This window comes from Macaca nemestrina, chromosome 15, assembly GCF_043159975.1.
Source record: "Macaca nemestrina isolate mMacNem1 chromosome 15, mMacNem.hap1, whole genome shotgun sequence".
Lineage (NCBI taxonomy): Eukaryota > Metazoa > Chordata > Mammalia > Primates > Cercopithecidae > Macaca > Macaca nemestrina.
Window position 1 is genome coordinate 103940481 of NC_092139.1, and position 21427 is coordinate 103961907.

Sequence of the window (21427 nt, forward strand, 5' to 3'; positions counted from 1 at the left end):
GAGACTCTGACACTCACATCTCCCGGCCCAGAAGAGCGCCAGGGCCCTGTGATTTGCAGCTACATGTGCAACCCACCCTAGCTTTTCTCTGGCATGGTCAGAAACAGAAGACCAAGTCCTTAGGATGGCGCAGAGAAAGAAGTCGCTCTCACTTCTCCCTGCTAAACCCAAAGCCAAAAGTTTTCATTTCCCAAATGATGTCTATGACCCAATTCTGGCAAGAGGCCCAGAGCCTGGCAGCCCCGGTGTCAGGCTGCAGGCCGACTACTCACTCTTCAGGTGCTCTCCAGCCCCAGACAGGAGATAATAGAAGATGTGGAAGGTCCGTTCTTCCTTGGCTTGGCGGATAGCACGAGATTTCTCCAAAAGATCTTTGCAAACATTAAGGAAGCAACACAAGCTGGGGGGAAGGCAAGTCCTCCACTGTCCTCTTTTTTTTTTTTTTTTTTTTTTGAGACAGAGTCTCACTCTGCTGCCCAGGCTGGAGTGCAGTAGCAAAATCTCGGCAGAGTAGCACAATCACTCCGCCTCCTGGATTCAGGAGGAGTTGATCCTCCTGCCTCAGCCTCCCAAGTTGCTGGGATTACAGGCGCGTGCCACCACACCTGGCTAATTTTGGTATTTTTAGTAGAGACAGGGTTTTGCCATGTTGGCCAGGCTGGTTTTGAACTCCCGACCCTCAGGTGATCCACCTGCCTTAGCCTCCCAAAGTGTTGGGATTACAGGCGTGAGCCACTGTGCCTGGCCAGCCTTCCATTGTCCTCTTATTCTCGTCCAAAGGAACTGAACTTCACAAGGAAGGAAGAATGGCACAAAACGGCAAAACACAGCAAAAGCAAACTACCTGGGTTCTCACCTTCAAGGGTCATGCTGTGTCCAAGACGAGCTCACACCCTCGGGAGCCTTGTCTCATTCTTACAAGTAATGGGAACGAGAACATTCCCACATGCAAAGGCTAAACGCTGGCACGCGGGAGAGATAAGGTAGCATCCCCCAAACGCCCACCTCTGGGAGCCACACTAGACGGCTTTCGACAGCTCCATCCCATTCAAGCAGGTGGTTATCCTGCCCGTAAAGAAAGCAAGCCCTAAGCTCTGTGTTGAGTTTGCACTGAGCCAATCCTGAATGTCCCCCCAGCTCCACAGACAAGGTGTCGTAACAGGCCCACAGGGGGAAAGTGCTGGAATCAGGAGGCAGCTTCTTCTCTATAGAGGTCATGCCTCCCCTCCGGATCCAGAACTCTTATCCCCATGAACCACAAGGATACAAGTCTCAATGTTGGCTCCAACAATGTAGCCGTTGACATCAAAGTTGATGCGAATGAATTTACCCTAAGTAAAAAAAGATAGCAAGAGATCAGGGGTGCCCCTGACATGGGGAGCTAGAGAGCAAGGGGGAGACCAGAGGCCCCCACGCCCCCTCGGTGGGCACAGCTTGGAGGGAGAAAATCCAGAGACAGGACCCATGTGCCAGGCCAGGGGCTCCCTATGTCCGCACCGCACGGGCCCTCAGGACTCAGGTGCCACACTGCCTGAGGCCACGAGCCTAAGACAAGCCGATCCCACACCCAGGTTCCTCGCAGAGGGGGAAAGAGACCAGTTATCTGGAAGTGTTCCTCTCTGCCTGACCCGGGAACTAACTGGCTACTGGTGACAGAAGAGCACTCTGGGGCAGAGTAGGCAGTGCCCTCACTGGCCTTTCCACCTCTCATGGGGGAGGCTGAAGAAGCTACTCGTGGCCTTCTTCCTTAAGAGGGGCAGGGCAGGTCCACACCAGCTGGCATTCGGTCTGTCCTAGTCCACACAACAGGCCAGATAGCACTGAGTCTGAACCGTCCTCGGTTTTGAGGGGAGCGCACCCAGGAGAAGGCAGCATGAGCCAAAGCTCCGGGCAGGGCCCTCTGTCCCCAGAGCCGGTCGCCACCGCACTACTCACGAAGCGGGAAGAGTTGTCATTCTTCACGGTCTTGGCGTTCCCGAAGGCCTCCAGAATGGGGTTGGCCTGCAGCAGCTGCCGCTCCAGCTCACCCTGCAAGGAACCCAGGGGCACAGTGAAGGCCGGGCAGCGACCTGGGCTACCGAGCCTGCCCTGCCTGGAAGGGGGACGATGGCAGAGCCGTGTCAGCATGTCCAACGTGCCAGAAACAGAGGTTTCCGGGTGGGCGCCAGTGTGCCACTCCAGCCAAAGCCAGGTCCCGGTATCACCCAAGTGTGGCCTTCCCGCCAGGCTTTGGAAACCTTGGTCAGTTTGAACTTACTTCCGTGGCCCTGGAAACGGCAGGCAGGAAGCTCCCTCAGCTCTAGGAATCTGGCCCTGGAGGACCTATGTGAAAGCAGCACCCAAACTAGCGAGCTGGCGGCACAGACAGCCTGGGACAGTGTCTCCACCCTGTATACACCAGCTTCCCTCTACCTCCTTGCCTCTAATCTTCACATTTTTATTCCTTTTCATAGGAAAAGCAAATGAGGGGATTGGATCTGGAAAATATACACGCTCATCTAATCTGTGTCCTGATAAATGCTTCACTTTCTGTATCAGCCCCTCCACTGCTGCACCCAAAACCCACCACGGCAGGCAATGAGCACGGGATCCATGAGGCCCTCTTTGGGCTGCAAGCTGTTTACTGAGAATGTCACTAAATCCTGCTGTGCACTCCAGGGGTGCTTTGTGGCAGACAAAATGCACCCTTGTGCCTTCTTATCCCTACACCCTCACCATACTCAGGGGGCAGGACAGAGTGGCCCCATTTCACAGAAGAGGAAGCTGAGGCCAAGGGAGAGGAATGACGTGCTCAAGGTCATCCAGCTGTCAATCAGCAGAGCGGGCTGGCAGAACTCCAGTCCCCTACCTAACCCGTCGGCCACTGCCCTGTCTTCGCACCTGTGCAGCAGGCCCATGCAACCAGGGAATAACTAATGCTGACTGAGGAAACTAGGGAGCTGGTTCCCCTTAATGCCTGAGTGCCCTCTGGGGGAAAGAACATCACACAAGGGCCAGGCCAGGCTTTGTATTTATTAAAGACTGGAGTCAAGCCAGGGTTTTCCGGGAACAGCAGCCGCCTGTGAGTGATGACAAGGAAAACTGGGAGGAATAGGAGCTCCCAGGACAGCCACGGACCCTGGCCTTACAAGCACACCTGCCATAGACGAGACTCATCTGCAGAGCACCGGGGACACTCTGGAGTCTAGCCAAGCCAGACTGGAAGCCCACCTGAGACCACAAGGGACAGAGCAGAGCCTCCTCCTCTGGCAGTCCTCCTAGGCCAGGACCCCCCAACCCAGGGCTAGGAAGCCTTCTGCTTGTGAACCATCCAGACAAGTGAGGGCATTGCCCTAGTGCCCGCCCCTGAAGGAGGGTCAGCGGGGCCAGGTCAGAGGGCAGGGGTCAAGCCCACAGAGCAGGCTCTACATGTGCACTGGGCACTAGTGGTAACTGGACACTGGTTTCCACCCACAGGCCTCGGGCGGGCCTAGGAAGTCGGCTGAGGCAGCCCACGGAGCCAGATTTGGATGAGAATGGCTCCCACACCCACTACGCTGTTCCTCTCACAGCACAGGCCAGGCTGCCAGGCTGGCTGAACCGCTCCCGTTCCCGCAGACAGAAGGGAGCGCGGCCCCCTCCAGGGCCTGTGCTTGCCCTGGCTTGGAGGCAAACTGAGGCCTCTGTTTGGGACCACACGCTGTTGCCGTGGAAAGTGGGGCCGCGGGGCCAAGTCGGGAGCAGCCACTTCAGATTCCAGAGCCGTGTTCCCTGCTGACAACAGTGATGACTAACCTATGGCTTTTCCTCTACTGACATCTAATTGGGCACAGAAGAGATTTTAATTTTTCAATGAAATCTGCATAACATGAAGTGACGTGGTACTGTCTAAGGTTAGGGGTTACCCATTGGTTTCTGAAGGGCTTCACTGGGTGGTGTTTCTGCCAGTGAGCCCCAACAAGAACACAAATAACAGACCAGGGAGAGGCAAAGGTCACCATTTAGGCTCCGGGCATCTGCCCGGAAAGCTCCTTGGACCAAGCTCTGCTTTGCCAACCCGCAGCCCAGGCCAAACCTGGCCTCCCCACAGCAAGGTGAGGTCTGGAACAACCCCTCTGCTGGTATTGGGAGGGTCAACTTGGCCACTGCAAGCGAGAGACTGCTGGCTCCCAAACCAAGTTCAAGGGTGTTCCATGCTCCGGCTGCCTGTGGAAAATCACAGCACAGCTTCAGGCAAGGAAATCAACCAAACCGGCCAATGGCCTTTCACACTAACAGCCTGAGCTGTGACTGGAACCCTGGGGCAACCTATTCCCTCACTCTAGTGGGCTCAGGGCAGGGACAGGGTGCCTAGCAAAGTCTGCATTTTGACAGCATGGCTCCCACTGTCACCCCCAACCCCAGCCTGCTGTCTTTGCTGAGTGCTGCCTTCCCCTCTACAACAGGAACCCCCGATGTAAGGCATATGAGCTACTTCACTGCTCTCTGTGTCCTGTCTCCTGTCTTCCAGGACAGGGACTCCAGTGTCACCCTCCCAAGAACCAGTCATGTACTAGGCAGTCAATAAATACTTGGGAAAAGGATTTTACTGCAAATTCGGAGATAGAAAACCACGGCTAGAGAACTCCTAACCTCAGAGCTTTGTTTTTAAAATAGGCCTCCTAAAAAGAATGCAAAATGGGGGGTAGGGGAGGGAGACAGGGAGAGAGGGAGATACGGAGACAGGGGGAGAGGGAGAGAGAAGAAAAGAAACTTTATTAGTTTCTAAATATAACTCCTGACACCCCATGGAAAAAGATTCCAAATGTCTTGAGAAGCTTGGCACATGAAAAGTTACTTTTGGTTGGGTTCCAGAAGACTGTACTCATTAGGCCATTCTGCAGGCCACACCCCAGACCTGCACGCAGACTCACACCCCTCCTTACTTACGAACGCCGCACACGGCACGCCAGTAAGGTGGAGCCGCCGCTGGGCGCGACCAAGCTCCCCCTGACGGCTTCAAGGAACACCACTGGCACTTAGGTTTCACAGGGGAGTTTAAGAGTGTGCTTGAGAGACAGCATCCCACAGCCATGCTTGTCTGATCACCCCAACCTCTGAAAAACTCCAACATGAGAACTCCCCAGCACTGCTTCTGACTGGCACGGCGGTGGCAGGCGAGGGCCGCCGGCCATCTGCATCTGGTCTGGACCACAGAGCATGGAGGGCTCCGTGAGAGCGGAGTCCCCGCCCACCGTGCCGGGGTCAAGTTCTGCATGGGACATGACAGCTATAGTGCGCTGTGGGGAAATCTGGGCGTGACTGGAGTTTCTGAGAACAACTAGGTGTGAGGCCCATCTCCATTCTGCAGGGACTGTCACTTCAGAGTGCACAGGAGGTCACTGTGTGCCACACCCAGCCCCTCCTCCCAAGACAGTCAGTGAGCTGAGCCTAAAAGAAGAACTCTAGCTGCAGAAAGTGACAAGTGTGGGGTGAAAAGCTGCTTAGAACAAAATACAGAATTCAAGGGCACACGATGGGCAGAACACGCATTCCCAGTGCAGAACGTGCAGTAAAACGTGCAGCTCACCTAGCGAGGACGCTGCTGGTTCAACCATAATCCATCAAAAGGGAGAGGAAAAAAATGGAGGTGAGATGACTTTCCAATTGCCCTTTCTCTCTTCGCTGGGGTGGTGGGGTTGGGTGGCTGTCTGCCCAAAGGCATTTCTTTTTTTTTTTTTTGAGACGGGGTCTCACTCTGTCACCCAGGCTGGAGTGCAATGGCGTGATCTGGGCTCGCTGCAAGCTCTGCCTCCCGGGTTCACGCCATTCTCCTGGCTCAGCCTCCCGAGTAGCTGGGACTACAGGCGCCCGCCACCACGCCCGGCTAATTTTTTGTATTTTTAGTAGAGACGGGGTTTCAACATGTTGGCCAGGATGGTCTCGATCTCCTGACCTTGTGATCCACCCACCTCGGCCTCCCAGTGCTGGGATTACAGGTGTGAGCCACCGCGCCCGGCCCACCCAGAGGCATTTCAACATCAGGGGAAAGAAATGGATTCAAACACAGCCTCCATCAACTTGAGGACCAAGTCTTGGAATCTGCCTTCCAGCCTCAGAAGCGGGGGGACACACAGCAATGAGCTGCAAACGCCAAGAGGGCTGCTACGCAAACTCCAGGACCTCACCAGTTTCCACAGCAACTCAGAAGGCTAGGAGGCCAAGGACAGAATGGGCTTGCTATCGCCGGACCACTCCCAGGACAGGCCACGCCATCGCCTCAATGGAAATGGGCCCAGCCTCTGCTTCATTCCCCAAAGCATCCTCATGTAAAGCTGAAGCCACGACCACTAAGTGCTCTTCCTCCATCATCCCACCAAGGCCCAGCAAGTGGCCGCGGGGACGAGGACCACAGCACTCACCTGGTCCTTCTTGCTCTTGTGCGAGGACGCCACGTACGCCAGATACTGGATGACCTTCTTGGTGTTCTCTGTCTTGCCAGCTCCAGATTCACCCCTACCAAGAGAGGCAAGGAAGTCTCAGGCTTAGGCATGGCCAAGTCCTTGACCTCTGTCCCTTCCCACTGCACACTCCACTGCCTCACATTCTGTCAGGTGCCCGTGAAGGACCCAAAGTGTGGCAGAAAAAGGAATTGCCACATAAACGCTCTGGAATCCTCATGCAGTCCACTTCCCATGGCTCTCCAGGGGCTGGATAGAAGTAAACTGAAATCCACTGCCTGCCCTGGTCACTTGGCAGCCTTCACATCCAAGTGTTTTAAAAATCAGTTTTAGGCAGCTGTGGACTTAGGGGTCAAAGGCACTTGTACATGTTCCTTTGAAACGTCACTTGAAGGAACGTTCTGTGCCATTAACTCTCTCGGCAATGGGGTTTATGGATCTCCTTGTTAAGTTAAAAGGTGAGAGGCCCCAGTGTCTACTTCAATCCAGGTAAAGAAAAGCCACCACCCAGAGCAAGAAGGAATGCCTTCCGCCCAGAAGTTACGGAGGAGCTGGTTCCCAGCCGGATTGGGGGGAAATCTTGCTTTTCCTTTCTGCCATAAGCGCCACCTTCCTTCCCACTGGCTCCTGGAGGAAGGATGATTCAGACTGAACTCATCCATGCGGTGGGATCGCTGAGTAGCAAACATACAAACTGAAGTCCTGTCCCATGGAGAAGCGGAGGAGGGGGCCTTGACTTGGGAATCGGGGACTCCACCACCCCCAGCTGTGGTTTCGGTAGGAGTCCTCAAGAATGAGAACAGATTGGGGTGAAACGAACCACTACCCAGACGGAGAAATACTTACGTGCACAGGATGGATTGATCTTCTCGGTCTGAAACAAAGGAGACATCAGATTAACTCCCACCAGATACAAAAGCCTCCCCCGCTTGCTCCCGAAGAGCTGCCCGTTTCCCAGACGGAGTACAGTGCCACAGATGCTGTCTTTGCGGGGATCTCGCAGCCCGCCCTCACACCTGGCTGGGAGGAGCATTTGCGGGGGAGAGTGCCATTGGGCAGCTGCTCCTGCCACCCAGGAGCTCAGACTGCCCACCCACACTGTCCAGCCCCCACCAGAAAACCAGAAATAGTTCTGCGTCTCCCACCTTAGAGGAACGAGTGTGTGGAAAGCTCTCCAGGAGTCCACTTTCCTGGGAGCTGAGTGGGACCTGCCCTGTGTGTTTATAATTGGGGGCTGAGATTGTTAGAAATAAGCCCACGGCAGGTGCTCTAAATACCACCCCCATGGAAGGAAGGAGCACCGTTGAAGAGGCTGGAGGAGGAGGGGTGATGAGGCCTGGCTTTGCAACGGGACAGCCCTGGGATAAGATGCCGCCTCACAGCCTGAGACCCGGGACAGGTGCGCAGGCTTCTCGGAGCCCCAGCTCCCTCCTCCGCAGCGTGGGATAACAGTACTTGTGTCCACAAGACATGTGAACGTACCAGCATGGCGTCTGGCAAGTGGAAGGCGTGCAATGATGTCACTTTAGAGGTAGCTTGTAAAGAATGACAGCTTCTGATGGGTTTCTGTGACAACCTGTTCTCTAGCCGGGTGTCAGGAACTTTCAGCAACTATCAACAGCTCTATGAACTGCTCAGCAGGAAGGTTATAAATACCCACCCTCCCCCGGCACAGGAGGGGCAGTAATGCCCACACTCTGAAAGCTAAGTTTGCCAGAAGCACTAAGGCATCCTGGCTGTTCAGTACTGCGTATTCAATCTTAAGCAACAGCTGAAGATACAAACTCATTTCTTTCCGTTTTATCCCACCCCATCTAATGGCCTCACCGTCCTTGAAGTCAAATTGGCCTGAATCCAGCATCAGGCTACTTACAAATATTTGAGCTGCAGTAAGGTATTTAATTCTGAGTCTCAGTTTCTACATCCACAAAGTAGATCTGCTACTAACTCCCTTGCAGGATTAGTTGGAAAAATAGAAATAACACATAAAAAGGACCTGCCGCAGTCCCTGTAAAGAGAGTAAGCTCCACAAATGGTTGCTGTCTATACTGACTTCCCCACGGCGACGTCGCCACGATGGGTGGCAGTGGTGTTGTCAGGGCAGCGGGAGCATCCGTGGCTGTTGGTACAGTGTCGGCACTGAGTGGAAACACGGATTCAGTGACGTGTGAAGGACACACTGAGTGGCTCGCACCGCCTGGTCAGGGCCCTGCATGACCAGGCACTGGGAGAATGACTCATGGCTTTCCACACGCATGGCCTCAGGAGACACATTTAACCGTTCAACACCAGCCGACACCGCCTGCTAGGCTGCCTGCCTCTTCCGAGGTGAGCTTTCTAGCGTGTCTGACCTCAGCAGCTGGTGGGGCTGGGCACTGCCTCCAATCTCTTCTTCTGCCCACTGGTCATTCAGGAGGGCAAAGGAAGCCCAGACAGAAAGAAGAAAAAACAAACCTCACACCCAACACCAAAGGCAGCTACCCCTGGGCGGCAGCTTCCTCCCAGCCCCCTAGGCATCAACAGGGTCGGGGCGCAGAGGGGCTGGGTCACTCCCATTCACAAACACACCCCACACTCTGCTCTCTGATGTGGAAACTGCTCAGGAGGCAAGCTCGAGGGGGGCCTTACTCCCCCTCGCCTGTCTCAAAAAACACAGAGTCCTTCAAGCCTGCACAGCAAGGACAGAGATTAGAGACCTGCATCCTTGACAAGACAGACGGGAAGACAGAAGGGAGGGAGGCGGCAGGAACGACAGCCGGGGGAAGACAGAGCAATTTCATTGCTGGCCCCGAACAACAGTGTGGCAACCGATAAGGGTTTGGAACAAACATTTTTGTCGTCCCAGCCCCTTGCCCTCCCCCACTGCATCTCCCTGTGGTCTGCCCCAGCTGTGGGCATGTTTAGTCACCGTCTCTGCTAGCAGGCAAGAATGTACCTGCGAGTGCTGGCAAGTCGTGAGCAGCAACGGCCCAATGCTACCATAAAAGGAAACATTCCCCAACCCTTCCAGAGGAACCGTTTTCCCAGGGCTGTCCCTAGGATGGCTGGAATTCCTCTAATTGTGTGAGGAGGAGTCAGAGGCTCCGCTGCTGAACAACAGGAAGCAGAGCCCCCAAGCACACTCGAGGGCATGCACACACAGGCACATGCACGCACAAGGACACGGACGCACACACAGACACACAACCATCTGTGCCTACACAGTCACATATGGAGGCAGGTGTACAGAGGTACGTGTGCACAGAAATACATGCGTGCACACGTGTGCAAAGCCATATACATAGATCCACACATGGGCGCACACAAGGCACACAGCTGCACACGCATTCACAGACGCATATCCACAAGCACAAATGCAAACACAGGCACCCAAGGCACATGTATTCACAGGTGAATGTGAACATACATGTATGTACATAGCCATGCACACACACGGACGTATGCACAGGCACACGCACTTCAAATCCCGAAACCCTAGTGCCAAACTCAGTGTCTCCTCTCCATCCACCCCAGCATCCCCAGCTCTCCCACTTCTCCAGCCTTCCCCCTCCAATTCCTGAAGCCAGTTTACCACTGTCAACACAGCCTAACCATCCCTTAAAGAAATCTGGATTTGTTCTGCCAGGAACATTCATTTGGACAAATGCTTTCTGAAAGGCAAACGACTGGGAGGCCTCCCCCTTGCTTCACCTCTTGCCGCACTGCTTAGTATCCCAAATCCACCTGCCCTATGCACCACGAATCGTACCATGTGCCCATGCAACCGGAAAGGTCTTTCCAATGCTCAGGAAGGGTATTGGTCTGTTATCTTGTGTGGCCTCCAATAACCTTACAAGGTATTGTATTATAATGTACAAAGCAGGTATTATCGTCATTGTTTTGCAATCTTTCCACACAGCGGTTCTTCTGGATTTGTTCCTGATCTCAGAGGCATCTCCTCTGGGCAGTGGGGTGGTTAGAATTCTTAGTAACCAGTGGGCTCTTGGCCTGACTCAGTTTACTCTGCAGCCCACCTCCCCACCCTGTGCATTCTGGTGGAGACCGCCAGTGGCGCCCACCCCATCAACCCTTCCCCGCACTGTCATCTCACAGGATGAGCACATTCAGAGTCCGGCCCAACCCGCTTGTTTTGGCTCAAGTCCTTATTTGGCCTGTAAGGACTGAAGGCTTATTTGAAAACGCCCTTCCTTCCTCTACACGGGAGGAGGCCGCCAGGGACAAGCCTCTTCTGGGACACGAGGCCCCTGCCAGATGAAAGTCTAGCCGTGGTAGGCGCCTGAACCCCCTGCCCCAGCCCCTCTCTTGGTTAGGATGGGGTACAGACTGGGTCATGAGTCACTCTGCAGTAGTTTTCAGACTTTTCAAAAAGCAGTGGCAGTCCTTCCTCAGACAAAATCTTCCCAAATCCCTGAGCAAAGGACAGTGGGTGGTGGAGACTGTGTTCCTCAGAGCACAGTTTGACAACCACTGGTCCATGTGTCTGGAGCAGCTCTGCAAAGGAGGAAGCCACAGCCGAGAGTGCTACGGCCCTGGGTTCTGCTCTTCCCCACGCAGTGCCTGGCCCCTTGACCTCTCTGGGAATGAAGGGACTGCTCTGACGATGGAAGGAAATGGTGTTCCTGTCATACATGGTGTGAGGCAGGCGCCCAGACATGCTGTGCTCACCTGCCTGCTGTCTCGGAGCTCCCAACTGAGCAATTCCTTGGCACCGCCACAAGTAAGTCTTTTATAAAAGTTACAAATTCAGGAACCAGGTCATTTTCTCCCTGGATTTCACTTTAAACCTGAAATGTCCTGAGTCCAGGCCCATGCAGTGAGGGCACCTGAGCTGATGTGGCCATCTACCTGTGGACAAGTGTTTCCAGCCAGCTTAGCACGCTGGGCCCAGGAGGGAGGAAGCGGGAACCTGACCTCAGGTATTTCATCCCAGGTGCAGACTTCTGCGGGGGGCTTAAGGCTCACTTCCTCTGTGAGAGGAGCTGCAGCTCACTCTTGTCCATAAAAGGCCACGAGGCTCGCAGAGCGGTGACATCAGCCTGACAGGAAGTACAGAGGAAGGGGCCTGCTTCACCAGCAGCCACTGCTGGGACTGACTCATCACCCCGCTCCCAAGATCACACCTCCCAAGGTTCCAGCATGGAGCAGCTCTTTTGGGTTCCACCTGGGAGACACCATCTTCGGCTCCGCTGGGCTTCTTGAGAAATGGGTATGGGCCAAGAAAGAAAGACAGGAAAAAGGGCAGTTTTAGGTTGGACAATATGCCCACGTTGGGTGAGACTGATGGGATAATCTGAGACAAATGGGACCAAAACTTTCCACCACCAGGGAACCTTCTGCTTTCAGGGAAACTCCAGAGTGGCCCCTGGGGGTGGCTCGCTATATGTGTTGGCACTGTGAGCCCTGCCCTGTGGGGCCAGGATGGGCGTCTCAGGCTGTCCTGGGCAGAGTCCTAGACCCAGAGTCACTTCTCCCCAAGACCCTCATGTGGACAGCATCTGGGTCTCAGTTGGTCAAAGCACAAAGCACCTGTAGGGCTGAAGCTTGGAACTTAGGGGCTTGGGAAGGCCTTGTAGAGGACCTAATTCAACTTGACCCCAAGATCAGGGCATCATTCTTCTTTCCTCAGAAACCCAATGACTTGATCAGAGTTGCACGAATGGGGCTGAGAACTCAGGCCTCTGGAGGCCTCACCCACCCCCGGACTCCCCTCCATCGAATGACCCTATGGGCCCAGCACTCAGCACCTCCCGCAGGCCTGCCTCAGTGCTGCAAAGAAAGGGCCACGACACTCTCATGACGGGAAGCTCTGCTTCTCCACAGCCAGCTCAATTCACAAGCTTGGGTTACAAGTCTTTGGGAGGCAAACAGAGAGGTGAAGAAAAGCAAGTGCAAAATGATGCTTCATATTAGCAGAGGCTGCAGATCTGTGCCGAGTGGGGTGGAGCTTCCTGGCAGCCTGCCTGCCTAGCAATCCGCCAGCAAAGGAGGGAGCCCCTGCCGTGGCTCCCAGGCACACAGTGCGGTCATGGGCAAGTGTGCCCTCCAGGCCCCCACGGTAGGCCCAGACCAAGGGACATGCCTGCTCAGCAGCATCCACGCCAGAAGCCAGTTCGACCTGGCCCAGTGCCTCTGCCCACAGCCCCTGTGTTCCCCCAGGTGGAACCTTGGTTTGAACCTGCTGAGACCCAAGTCCCCAGTCACAGGAGGCAGGGAATGGGTAGCCCTCCCGTTCCAGGCACCCTGGATAATTTAAAAAAAAAAAAACCTTGAGGGATTGCTCTTAACTTTCATTAATGTCAGAGACCAGGCGAGGCCCCAAACAAGCCTTCTCTTGGCCAAAATGCATTAGGAAAACACAGGTAAGTTCCCAGCACACAGGCAAATCTGCCAGAAACAGCACTGCTGGGCATTTCTCTGCCCTTCCCATGGGCGGGGCCAGGAGGGGAAACCTTCTCCTTCTGGGGTTGTTGCCACGGCAGCTCCAACAGGTTTGTCAGACTGGAGGGAAATTCAAAAGCCACACATGAGTGCTGACCACCCACAGCACACGCCACCAGGACACTCCCAGTCCAGTTCTGCCTTGCTCCTACCTAACATTCCCCTTGGGAAAAGGAAAGACAAGGCAGGAGGGGCCCCTGTTGAGCTCTGCAGCGGGCTGGAGCAACAGGGAATAAGAGGGAAGGAGCCAGGACACACACAGGGAGCATGGCAGACACAGCCAGGCACTGCTCATGACCAACTCGGCTCCCTGTTGGGGCACAAACAGGCCTGCAAAGACAGCAACCGGCTTTGTGAAACTCCCTTGGATGAGTCAAACGTGCCTGAGAGCACCAGGGACATCAATGGTAGGAGGTGAACAGTAACAGCGCGTGAACATGCCGTGGATGAGCGGTCAGTGGAAGGAAAGGCGTGTCGGTGACTGTTAGGCCAGGATTTGCTCCTGGAGCAAGGCTCACACTTCCTCTCCTTTCAGCTTAGACCTGTGCCCTGTTGTATCTGTGGACCAGCTCATGTGGAAGAAACAAGATCTTCAGGAAGAATCCTGATACCAGGTGGGAATGACATCCTGAGCCCCCATCAGCTCTGTCTGTTTGCCAAAAGAACAGCTTGGGTCCTCGAGAATTTATCGTCAAGGTCCACACGGGGCTGACAGCCTTGGTCAAGACGAAACAAATTTGACAGAAGCCATTTGCAGAATCTCAACTTTTATACCTGCAGACTTTCAGCTCACTTATCTTTCTTTAGTACGTAGGGAATTACTTTGGTTCTCAACTGATACCGTCATTCCAGAAATCAGGTAGGTAAAGGAAAGCAATGCCTTTCTCTGAACACACTGTTGTTCAGCCCTGACAAATTGGGACACAGTTCAACTGAAGTCTCAGAGCCGGAGCTGGAGAGAACAGGAAAAACGGGCTAGTAGGTGACACTCACCAGGCAGCAAGAGAACTCATCACAGGAGGCCAAAAGCACAAAGTGGCTTAGTGATGAGGGATTTGATGTGAGTTTTTGTTGTTGGTTTGTTTCAGGGGATGGGGAACAGAAACAAAAACACTGGGCAAAGCTTCCAAACACCGCCACCCAAAGTTTCAGGTTCTAAGAGGGCACTTGCTTCTTATCTCCCGCTCAGTGGGCCCAGAGCAAAGCATGGTGGGCCTGTTTGGTTGGATTTACAAAAAAAAAAAAAAAAAGTAAGCCTAACGCTGAATCCTTGAAAAGGGCCCGTTAACCACAGATTCCTCTTCTAGAGAGAAGACGTTCTAGAAATGAGACTGACAGGCAGGACCATGGGTAGTTCAGCAGCCTCATGCTGGGGCCCGGCTTTCCTTCCTGGGGGAGGAGCACGAAGCAGCCAGCTCACATCAGCTCGAGGACAGCGCCTCCCGGCTGCAGCCATGGTGTTGGGTGGCGGCCCAGGGCCTGCCTCCCACAGCACCTCTCTGGTCCACCAGCAGCCCAGGGAACAGAAAAGCATTTCAGGGCTGCAGAAGAACCAACTCTGGATCAAGCACATCTCCTAAAGCTCCGCTGAGGCTACATCAGCCCCAGGCCCCAGCTCAGCTCTGCGTGGACCAGACCAGACAAGCCAGAGACCGCGTCTGTCTATCGCGTTCCAGTGTGTGGCACGGTCGCTGCAGGGGAAGCGGCTGTGACAACTCACTTCCTGTGCCTGGACTCTCGGGGGAGTCTTTTAGGGGAGATTCAAATGGCTGCCTGCAAGACGCATTTGGCCATCACCTTCATTAAGCGAGCAGGAGTGTGGATGGAAGGAATGAGCGATTTGAAGGCTCCGTGGAAGGCGGGGCAGTTCAGTTGAGAAGTGTTTAGACTCCTACTGCCAGCTCTAAAAGGTACTTATCGCAGGCATCACACACACGGCGTCTTACTTCTTACCATGGCCCTGCCAGGGAGTGGTATGAAGCCCAAGAGGAGGACAAGAGAACGAAGGCTCAATCAGAGTGAGTTGATTTGTTCCAGCCAGGTTGCAGTTAGGAAGTGAAAGAGGCAGATTCCTGCTCTGTCTAGTCCAAAGCCCACAGTCTCTCCTCCACAACACACTTCCTCTTGCTCAAAGGCAATACATGGCACTTTTCCCAAATCTAAGGCTGAGACAGGCCCAGCAGCCCCGTTCTGGTGCCCTATAGAAGTGCTGTGTCATCTATCAAAGGCCCGTACCCACCCCAGCAGCTCTCGAGGCTCAGTGGGGCGCCCCTCCTCTGTGCTGGTCTCTCGCTGTCATCTTGAAGCTGATTTGCCTGTCTCTGGGCACAAGTCAGTCACCTCCTCCAGGCAGGCCCCAGTCTGCTGTGTGTACACTCTCTGCAGAGTGCCCAGCACACACACAGTAGGTGTTCAGCCAGCACAGGAAGACCAGCGGGTGCAGACACAGAACGCCCCATCTTGGAGAGCCCGCGCTGCCTCCACGGGCACATTTGGGTGCACAAGGCCTGCTCACGACCTCCCCAGCAGACAGCGAGGCCTTTGTGTGCTGACGGCTGGCAGGGCTGGCGGCCTCCCGGCTGGGTGCATTCCTGCTTCAGCAGAGTCATCCCATCTGTGGCTTCCACGACGCTCCTTCCTCAGCTGCCTGTCCCGGTGAGTCGATTCAAACGGAGCTTTTCTGCCCCCTTGAAGCATTTTCCTGAGCCTCTGCCAAACATGGCACTTTTCCTCAGAAAGACCTTGGAAAGCAGACGGTTCCACAGGAGACACAACTAGCGGGGCAGGGAGAATGTGGAGAGAAGGAAAGAGAGGGCCCCTCCTCCCCAAGTGCCCCCCAACCACTGAGCCGGAGATAAGAATTCCTTCAAGACCCACCAGAGAAAATGAGGGGCACCAATGCCCCGCGGGCCTGTCCCAGGGTAACGGGGACCAGGACAGGAAATCAGGAGACTGCTTTCTGGCGTTGCCTCTCTGTGGGCTTTCGACAAGTCAGTTAACACATCTGTGCCTGCCTCTTTACGTATGAATTCGAAGAGCCATGCTCAGACGTGAAGATACACAAAATTTCTACCCCTCATAGTTTACAGAAAAAGGTCAGACACCGAGGGGCATGTGCACACTCACTGGCACTGAGCGGCTGCTGGGGGACCAACCACTTCTGGTGCAGCTTCCACTAAGAACCAGAGATTGGGTGGGAGGGAGACTGGCACAGAGCAAAGGGTTAAATGCTCTCAGACAAGTTTAGGCCTAGAATGAAAGCAGATCTGCTTCCCCCAAAATGCTGGGAACTCATTAAAATATTAATACCATAAAGTCACCGAAAGTGAACCAAACCTGGCATTCTACCTAATTCACACAGAAGGGGCTTTTTCTACCCACTGGGGAGATAACTGGGCTCATGTCAAATTCCTCAACTGGAGAGTTCTCCTGTAGAGATATACATATCTTTCCCCACAGGGGAGACCCCAGAGGGTCTGGCCCGGGATCCAGAAGCGCCATTTCCTAGGTGAGGCAGACCTTTTGCAGACCACAGCTGCTTCCGCCTGAACTCTGCAGCAGACATTGTGCCTGCCCTGGGACACAGCCCCACCCACCCCTGCCTGGCAAGGGCCAGCAACACAACATTTATGCTCTCTCACTCTCCTGGCCTTGGCCAGTTCAAAGGCTTCAGTGCCATCACAGAGTTCCGAGGAACAGTCCAATCCCCAAGGCAGGAAGACCCAGGAACGGCCATGACAATGAATTAACAACATGGGAAAGCCAGGGGCAGGAGGGTGAGGCCATGCTGGGCACGTCTGGGATGCCCTGTAACTACTTATTGACTGACACACACCACTGCCTTTCTGTAAGATCCGACCACCCCAGGCCTCACCGCCACACCTGACAAAACTCCCAGGACACCTGACACTGGCTTGGTCGTGCTGGCGCAGGTGTAGGCAGCAAATGTCTTGTTTTGTAGCTAGGGCCACAAATCTCTGTCTATAAACATGCCTTGTCTCTCCACCTGGACCGCCAGGGCATCCAGTAACAGGATAATGTCAAAACCTCCTGGCATTCTGGCACCTTCTGTCACCTACCTCCACGGCCTAATCCAAGGCACTACATGCTGTCATGCCCCACCCGTGCCCACGGCAGACAGTACTAATCCATCTCAGAATTCCCACATCGAGTCTCAAATCCTTGCCAGCACAGGGCTCCAGGCAGCCACTACTGATCGATCAGAGATGACACTCAAAGTAAAACTAATCTGCAATGCTTAGTCCAGTAGTTCTTAACTGGGAATAATCTTGACCCCCACGGAACATCTGATGGCAATGTCTGAGAATATTTTTGGTTGTCACAACTGGAGAGGGAAGGTGTGGCTGGCATCAAGTGAACAGAGGCCAGGATGCTGCTAAAAATCCTGCAGTGATCAGGAAAATCCCCCACCCCCAACAGAGAATCATCCAACCTCAAATATCACTAGTGCCAAGTGTGAGAAACCCTGGCTTAGTCTGACAATAAGTGAGTGACATATAATTTATCCTCCAAACTGGGGTGCTTCTGAAAGTGAAAGAGAGTGCTATTAATAATAACTGTGGAACAACAGGCATAAATCAGGACTGTACAGGCAAACCAGCACACTGAACAGATAAAGGCAGAGGCAGGTCCCCAGGAAGGGTCAAAGAGCTCCTCTCCCACAAGTCCCCAGACAGAGCCACCAACTGCCCTATTTGGCAGAATAAATGCTAGTATGTCACAAGCCACAGTCGGCTCAGGAAGGAAATCTTTGTCTAGTTCTTGTTTAAAGGAAAAGCAGAAAAGGAACTTTCCGACTGTGCCTTTTAAGATGTAAGTGGCAGAGAACAAACCTGTTTCCCCCAAAGCCAGGTAGGCGGCATGCACTAAGACTTCACTCCAAAAGACAGGGGCAGATTTTAACAGCCTGCAGACCCTGAGGCTCCACGGGTGACACCTGACCCAGGGCAAGAACCAAAGGTTCCTCTGGACATTTTTCTTTTACTAGTGAACCAGCCTGTCATAACATGGACAACTTGTTACTAACTTCCTCCCTGCTGCAAGAACAAGAAACCTATTACTAATTGCTCTGCAGGTCAGCTATACACAAAAAGAAGGAACTTCCTTTTCTTTCTTTTTTTTTTTTATCTCGGCTCACTGCAAGCTCTGCCTCCCGGGTTTACGCCATTCTCCTGCCTCAGCCTCCCGAGTAGCTGGGACTACAGGCGCCCGCCACCTTGCCTGGCTAGTTTTTTTGTATTTTTTAGTAGAGATGGGGTTTCACTGTGTTAGCCAGGATGGTCTCGATCTCCTGACCTCGTGATCTGCCCACCTCGGCCTCCCAAAGTGCTGGGATTACAGGCTTGAGCCACCGCGCCCGGCCTTTTTTTTTTTAAATTGAGACAGAGTCTCGCTCTGTTGCCCAGGCTGGAGTCCAATGACGCAATCTCGGCTCACTGCAACCTCTGCCACCGGGTTGAAGCAATTCTCGTGCCTCAGCCTCCTGAGTAGTTGGGACTACAGGCGTGTGCCACAATGCCTGGCTAATTGTTTTGTATTTTTAGTAAAGACAGGGTTTCGCCATGTTGGCCAGGCTGGTCTCGAACTCCTGACCTCAGGTGATCCACCTGCCTTGGCCTCCCAAAGTGCTGGGATTACAGGCGTGAGCCACCACGCCCAGCCGAAGAAGAAGGAAAATAGCCTAGAAATGTCCTCCATCAGTCAACGTGGGAGCTCAAGAGCTGCAGCAAGTCCAACGCTAGGCAGAAGGCAAAGTGAAAACCTCTCAGACTGAGGGTTAGAAAACACATGGACCCGATTCCTGCACAGACTGCTTTAAAGGAGGCACCAACAATGCAGGTTTCCCATGCTCACAAATGTATTTCCTATCCCTGGTCTCCAAAAGATGAAATCGCCCACCTGGCTGGGTGCAGTGGCTCACGCCTGTAACCTCAGCACTTAGGGAGGCCGAGGTGGGTGGATCGTGAGGTGAGGAGTTCAAGACCAGTCTGATCAACATGGTGAAACCCCACCTCTACTAAAAATACAAAAAAAAATTAGTCGGGCATGGTGGCATGCGCCTGTAATCCCAGCTACTTGGGAGGCTGAGGCAGGAAAATCGCTTGAACCCAGGAGGCAGAGGCTACATACAGTAAGCCGAGATCACGCCACTGCATTCCAGCCTGCGCGACAGAGCGAGACTCCATCTCAAAAAAAAAAATAAAAGAAATCGCCCACCTACCTGCCCTCATAATTTGCAAATCTGATCAAACCAATTGATTCAGAATCTTGACAAATCATGAAGAGACTCTTCATTGCACAGATGCATGAGGGCAGCCCCTAAGTTCCTATTAAGGCCATTTGGTTATGGCCAAGACAAAGGAAAGCTCTGGTTCTCTGCATCCTTTATTCTGTTTCCCAATTACTTTCAATATATGGAGCTTTCAGGCCATTCCCACCAAATTTTTGTTGTTGTTGAACAAATAAACATTGAATGAATCTCTTGGAGAAGGAGTCCCACAGGTTAACTGAAGACAGTCTGAAGTCCAGACCTAAAGACTCTCTCTCCTGCCTCCTCAGTACATATTACTCAGTCTTCATGTCTTGCCTAAAAGCAAAATTGCCCAGTTGCTAGATAACCATCCCAATCCAGGATCCAAGTGTGAGAACAGGCCCTTACTCAGTAGCTCAGATCTCAAGATGACTCCGGAATACACTTCTTGCACTAGGCCAGTTAAGAGAGCTGGGAGCAAACTGACTCATAACCTCTAGAGACAAAGACTCAGACTTTTCTGGAATCCCACAGAATGTTTTTCCACCAGGCTGTTCTAGTTAACATTTTGAAACAGACATTCTACTTCAGAACTGAAGGGCTGACTTCTTCAAGGAATTTTGATAGACGTGAACATAAGCCAAAGACTCAGCCAAACTTGAGCATCCTACATAATGCATCAAGCTCAACAGTGAAATGCCTCCTTCACAGCACAGCGCGGGTGGTGGGAGACAGGCCGCGGGCTGCCACTCTAAACCACTACACCAGGGACAAAGTGGTTAACCCAACAAGATGCATTACCACCACTGTCTAGATAGACTGCAAAGTTTAAAGAAAAAAGGATCCTTATATAATGGGACATAACAAACCACTATCCATACAAGATAGGAGAACACAGCCCTGCCTGAAATTGGGTTTCAGTCAGGATTACATATGCCAGGTACTTGGCTAAGCTCTGAGAATATAAAGGCAACATGGGCCCTGTGTATATCTAGAGGAGAAAAAGAAATGTCTAAACACTGCAGTCAAATAAAGCATCACCAGGGCTCTGATGCAAATCTAGCCCAGATATTCTCTTTGGAGGCCCTAATGCTTCAGTCATGTTTTTAAAAAAAGAGTAGGGATTTGCCAGGCATTGCAGGCAGATGGAGCAGGTAGGGTGTTTTGAAGCAGAAAGAGCTTTTAGGGAAATGCAAGGAGTTCCACATAGCTGGGAAGGTGGAGAGGCAGGCAAGGGGCCAATTTTGAAGGGCATTGTACACTACCACAGAGTCTCAGTGTTATTAGGCTAGTGCAAAAGTAATCACAGTCTTTGCCATTACTTTTAATGGCAAAAACCGCAATTACTTTTGCAGCAACTTAATAGCCCTGGGGGAATGAGGAGCCTTTCTATGATTTGTCAAGATTTCAAATCAAGTGATTTGATCACATTTACATCCCAGAAAGATGACCAGCTGGTGGAAGCACAGGGTGAGGGACTCTATTAAGAGTGAAGTTGGCCGGGTACAGTGGCTCACGCCTGTAATCCCAGCACTTTCAGAGGCCGAAGCGGGTGGATCACCTGAGGTCAGGAGTTCGAGACCAGTCTGGCCAACATGGCAAAACACTGTCTCTACTGAAAATACAAAAATTAGCCGGGCATGGTGGCACGTGCCTATAATCCCAGCTACTAGGGGGACTGAGGCAGGAGAATCACTTGAACCTGGGAGGCGGAGGTTGCAGTGAGCTGAGATCATGCCACTGCATACTCCAGCCTAGGTGACAGAGCGAGATTCTGTCTCAAATAAAAAAAAAAAAAAAAGAAATAAAGGGAGTGGTAGAGACTGTCCGATGCTGGGGAGAGGTGAGGTAGGAACTCCCGAGAGCCATGGACTTAGCAACATACAGGTCATAGGTGACCTCTGTCGGCCAGTCTGGAGAAGGGGTGGAGAGAGACAGCCAAGGTGAGGGGAATGACCATGAGGTGGGGATGGAGGCAGTGAGCACAGACATTTCCTCCACAAAGCTTCACTGCAATGGAACAGAAGGGGCACAGAAGCCAGAGTGACAGCGGGGCAGAAGCCACCCGAGGCTCTGCATCTGTTTGTGTAGAGATGGGAATAACTCAAATGTGTTTCTAGACTGTGGGGAAGGAGCAAGAGAGGAAGAGGGAAAAACACAAAGGGAAGGGAAGAACAGGAAGAAGAAGGGGCCTAAAAGAAAGCAGAGGGGACAGGCACAAGAGCTCTTGAAAAGTATGAGAAATTGGGAGAAAAATTAGGATGTGTATATTTTAAAGCTTCTAGAACATTCTATCAAC

General features: G+C 53.0%; 1 protein-coding gene across 1 annotated transcript in view; it reads right to left on the reverse strand.

Moving 5' to 3' along the window:
- Positions 1-21427, reverse strand: part of LOC105464519 (myosin heavy chain 9) — a 106968-nt gene that overhangs the window by 37087 nt on the left and 48454 nt on the right. The window contains exons 4-8 of the mRNA XM_011712493.2: positions 7266-7293; positions 6381-6474; positions 1936-2028; positions 1268-1331; positions 273-371 (exon numbers count right to left, since the gene is read on the reverse strand). Coding sequence (XP_011710795.1) covers positions 273-371; positions 1268-1331; positions 1936-2028; positions 6381-6474; positions 7266-7293 — 378 coding nt within the window. The remainder of the gene's footprint in view (positions 1-272; positions 372-1267; positions 1332-1935; positions 2029-6380; positions 6475-7265; positions 7294-21427) is intronic.